This window comes from Rutilus rutilus, assembly GCF_951802725.1.
Source record: "Rutilus rutilus genome assembly, chromosome: 12".
Classification (NCBI taxonomy): domain Eukaryota; kingdom Metazoa; phylum Chordata; class Actinopteri; order Cypriniformes; family Leuciscidae; genus Rutilus; species Rutilus rutilus.
In genome coordinates this window covers 18112127-18116943 of record NC_140217.1, presented here as the reverse complement: position 1 = coordinate 18116943, position 4817 = coordinate 18112127, and the positions used below count along the sequence as shown (strand labels likewise).

The 4817-nt window shown below is 42.8% G+C and overlaps 1 protein-coding gene across 1 annotated transcript; it reads right to left on the bottom strand.

Annotated features, from left to right (window-relative positions):
- Positions 1 to 647: 647 nt before the first annotated feature.
- On the bottom strand, positions 648 to 4094 carry LOC311300890 (uncharacterized protein). Its single transcript, XM_084425549.1, has 3 exons — positions 1812 to 4094; positions 1596 to 1689; positions 648 to 1429 (listed from the first exon to the last, which is right to left on the bottom strand). Exons 1-3 carry the CDS (start codon positions 3795 to 3797, stop codon positions 867 to 869), a joined length of 2643 nt encoding a protein of 880 aa, XP_084281675.1. The 5' UTR covers positions 3798 to 4094; the 3' UTR covers positions 648 to 866.
- Between the last annotated feature and the right edge of the window lie 723 nt (positions 4095 to 4817).

Sequence of the window (4817 nt, the reverse complement as noted above, 5' to 3'; positions counted from 1 at the left end):
GGAGCAGAGTTTGAACATGTTACCAACAAGGGCCGAACTGCTCTCATCACACTGATTTCAAACCATATACAGAGAGAAGAGCTAGAAGAGCTTGAGGATAAAGGTATGGCTTCAAGACAAATTTTCTGAGCTGCAAATAGCTGGTAAAGCTGGCACATCAAAACAAGTAGGCGAGCAACAGGACGGGGAGGAGGAAAAAATATTGGAGGGAATTAAGGCCTTGCAGCTTCAGTTAGCAAGCGCACAGAAACAAAATGAGAACAATAAGCCAGAGACAAAAGTAATTAAAAGCGTTACCCCTCCCAGACAGTCACCACAGAGTGTAGTCCACAGTCCTGCACCTCACCCATGGCACAAGGACTTTAAGATAGCTGGTCAAATCGGTGAGCCCGGTCAGAAAGATAAGCTGACTTTTTCAAGCTTAGCACGTCAAATTGAACATGGCTTAAGCAAGGGGTTTCCCGAACTTGAGATAGTAGATGCAGTCATAAGAGCGATATCCCCAGGCATGCAACTCCGCAGCTATTTAGAAGGCAAAACCAACCTGACCTTGGGCCTAAAAAAAAAAAAAGTTTGGTTCCGGTTGGTTGTCAGTTGAGGTCATGGGTCGGTAGGGAATTTTTTTATTTTATTTATTTATTTTTTTTCCTCCAGTGGCAGTTTTACACACACACACACGCGCGCTGATTTTAAATGTGTGTACCGGTACTTTTTTCTACTAAAAACCAGACATCTCAAGCAATGTTTCATCTAATATCTTTAATAGTATTAACCTCAATACAAATCTTCTCAGAAAATCTTCAAAATAAAATGTAACAATTCAAACCGTTGAACTTAAGGAAACTTATGGCAGCCATTGACTCTGCTCACTTTTGCTTCCCGTATGGTCTGGTCACAATGTGCTTCTTGCCAGCTTCAATACAAACTTGGCAGCAGGGTAAGACAGTTTTGAATTTTTCCAACAGTGATGGCAAGGTGTTGCCTTGAGGCTCACCACAGTGTGCACATAGATCTTGCCTCCCAAAAGATGCACGGTAGTAGGCCAGCTCTATGGGATCCCCACATGAGAGAGCCAGCCTGACCTGGACAGTTGATGCAAGAACATGTTTTGGCTCCAGGATGTGACTGCCACAGGTATAGTCCATGCTGTCATCGGACAGTGCCTCTGCTAGTATGGCCTGGTGGCGAGAGGAGAGGAGCCGCATTGAGTAGATAACTCGTGGTTTGGAACATTCCATGCAGTTGACTACTGCACGTGCATGTTGGCCAGTAAACAGTCCAGACTCTTTCTGCTGCTTCTCCAGTGCATCCGACATGAAAAAGTCAACACACACAGCATGCTTGTTCTTGTGGGACTGTTGGGCAGAAGGTCGATGAGTGTCAACTGTGTCTTTGCCCATAACCTCAGCCAGAGTCAAGTAATGGTCACCTATTTCAAAAAAGCACAACACAAACATTCATTTAAGTAATTTGGTTTCAGCTGTGGGCGTATTGAATATGTAAACAGGTGTATATTAAGCTAAAGCATGTTAAGTGGATAATCCACAAAGTTGGCTTACTTTACAGTGCATTGAATGTTAAAGTAAAATTCTTACCAGAAGCATCAGGCATTGGATCAGGAAGCCAGATCATCCTTTCAGGCGGGAGGACTGGTACTGAACAGCATTCGGTGTCATCACATTTGCGTAGCTGAAAGAAAAAAAAAAAAGACTTATTCAGCTATATTGCATTTTTCATACAGGAAGTTCTTTACATCCAACATATAATAAAATAAACATTACGAGTTATATAGAAAAACACAGGGAAAATACCTGAAACAGATACTGGCGTTGCCGGCAGTGTTTCTGCATCCACTCAGTGAATGCTGGATCCTTGTCTGCTTGTTGCTTGGTCACTGTTGCAGGATCGATTGCTGGAAAGAGTGTGGGGATAACATGCATGACAGAATCTTCCTCTGCATCTGTGACCGCATCTATGATCTGGATTGGCTCTCCCTTTAACGACAGCCGACTGTAGCGTCCTGCCACTGTGTCCAGCACTGACGCAACTGAAGTGCTCCAAGCCTCAGCAAGCTGCAGGTTTTTCTCGCCAGCTTTGCGGATCTCTGCCATAGAACCGCACCTCTTCAGCAGGTTTTCCATGTCCTCTGTTGTCTTGTCTCTCTCCAATGCACAGTTCTGCAGGCCAATGTTGAGTATAGCCATCACTCTCTCAACTGGATTCTGCCAGCTCTGGCCAGGAGCTGCTCTGCAGGCAATGAGCATGTCCAGTTTTAGCATCTTAAATATAGCGATCAGACTGAGCTGAACTTTGACCAGTAGGGTGCGATGTTCTGTTCCACCATCACTGTACTTGACATGGATTGGTTTCCATCCTGAAGGGTCTTCCTGTGCCAGCCTTACTGTTGCTGCTGCATTTCTGTATGCTGTAGACTTTTGGAAGACGGAGTCCTGTACCATGATCTTTACCTTGCCACTGTACCATGAACCCTCTGGCTGAGTAGGGACATTGGGTTGCATGTATACTGTGGATGTGATGGATCCTTTGTTGGTCATGTCATGGTCCAGTGCTGCTAGTTGGCTGGTTGAAGGCGCAATTGAGTGTCGACCTCGGACACCAGTGGACATAGGCTCCCCTGGTTCTCCAACCGGAATCTTGGCCTTATCGTCGATGAATAAGACAAATATGTCTGAATGCAGCTGATACATGTGTAGACGCAAGAACTTGAAGAGTGCAGCACAGAAGTGTGCATCAGGGTGAGATGCTCGGAGCTGTCTTCGCTGGATCTTGTACTTGAGTTCAAAGCGTGAAGTGAAGTTCAAGGCTCTGCGGGTGTAGGGATTCTGTGGTGCAAATTGCAATCTCACAAGGGCTTTGCTGGGCACCTTGGTTCCTTCTGGACATTTGGACTTCACCTGTTTAATGAGATCCTCTAGCGACAACCACTCTGACAGGTGGGCAGTGCCATGTCTCCGATCATCTGCTGCAGTGACTTCATTGACTGCTTCTTCCATCTTAGAGAAGAATTCCTCAAAGTTGTCACCAGGACGACCACTGTTAAGGGTGCGCAAGTCGACAATAATGCCAGGCTCTCCCAGGAGAGCCACTTGGATGCACTGATTCATAAGAGGATTCGATGGGGCTGAAGAATCATGGGAGATTTCCTGATAGATTGCCTCTATAATACTTGGTGTCACCCTAGCCACGTTCGCTACCTTCTTCTTGAATTCCTTCTTCATGTATCTGGTGTGGTACTGTGGGAGAAATGGCTGCAGAGAACTGACAACTCGAGTGGTCTGGGTCAGTTGCTCGTCCTGTGTTCTGGTCCTTTCCACTTTCCACAGAAAAGTGATTCCAGTCTTGCTGCCCCCAGGTTGGTATTTCAGCACATCGACAGGTACAGACAACTGAATTCTGTTGATGTAGTCAAATCTGTGCCATGAACTTGCAAACGGTTCCTGCAGGTGTACGGTCTCATCCAGGAGCACAGGCGTTAGAGGATCTGTTTGACACATAACATTGTCCAGCAACTGGTACCTTGCAGCCACCTCAAGGGTGTTTTTGTGGTGTGTCACGGAAATGTTTTCAGATACAACTCTGACAGGTTTACTTGAGCTATGATTTGCAGATGTAGTATCACTCTTCCTCCCCAGGTACTCCACATAGTTGCGAAGGCAGGTGGCAAGACTGAAAAGGTCCTCCTTCAGTGCTCTCCAAGCATCAGTTGAGGACATATATGGTCGTTCACACAAAGACAACAGGGCTTGGTAGTGACTCTTCAGAAATGGAGCACACATGGGTCATTTTCTTTCTCTTCACTTCATTGTAGCCTTCAAAGCTCCAGCATGATGGAACAGGAATCACATCTCTGTCATGGTGAGAAGCATCACGTATCACAGTGTGCTGGTTTGTGATGTACCAAAGGCAATTTGTTAGTGTCTGAAAATACAAAGAAACAAAATGGTGTCATGAAATTAATATTAAAGCTGTTTTTTTTTAATATGACTATTTTATACATTTTATACTGTAGACCTAGAAGGATCAGATTTAGATGGGGTTATCTCAGAAATTTTGTTTATATATTTCAGAATCTCAGAATCAGCTAAATGTTCCACATTGAAACTTTAGGCTTGGCTGATGTTAAACAGGTGCAGTGCATAGAGATATAACCCAGCACTTGCATATCACAGAAAAATTACAAGCAATCACATTTGTTTGAGAGTCTCTTGAGAGGTACAAGTATGACTGCATTGCTCTATATAATTTCAATACAACCAAAGTGAGTTGGTAGATTAAATACATATTTTATTTGTATTTATTTGTTGATTTATACTAGGGCTGTGCGATATTGAAGAAAAATGTGATATCTTGCTAAATAATGCGATATTCAATTTGCAATACGATAATGCTGTAAGTGTGTAATAAACAAATTATGTTTCAAATATATTTAAAATGATATAACCTACATGTGTTTTACATTCTTTTTGTGATGAGAAAACATCCCTACAACTTCTGAAAGTGAACATCAGTGTTTTAGGTTATCCTACATTTGGTTTATTAAACAACAGAAACTGAATAATCACATGTAAAAAATAAAACACTGCTAAGTTTTCACTGTATGAATTAAATACTAATTCTTATTAAAGCTACAAATGTTGTTTAGCCAGGAGCAGTGAGTGATTTTTTTTTTTTCTTCTTTTGTTCATGAGTCATGACCCCAGTTATTGCAAGCTGTTGCGATATGCATATTGCACAGCCCTAATTTATACTGCTGCTGTACAAAAATTTGGGACAATTTTTTAATGTTTTAAAGATTT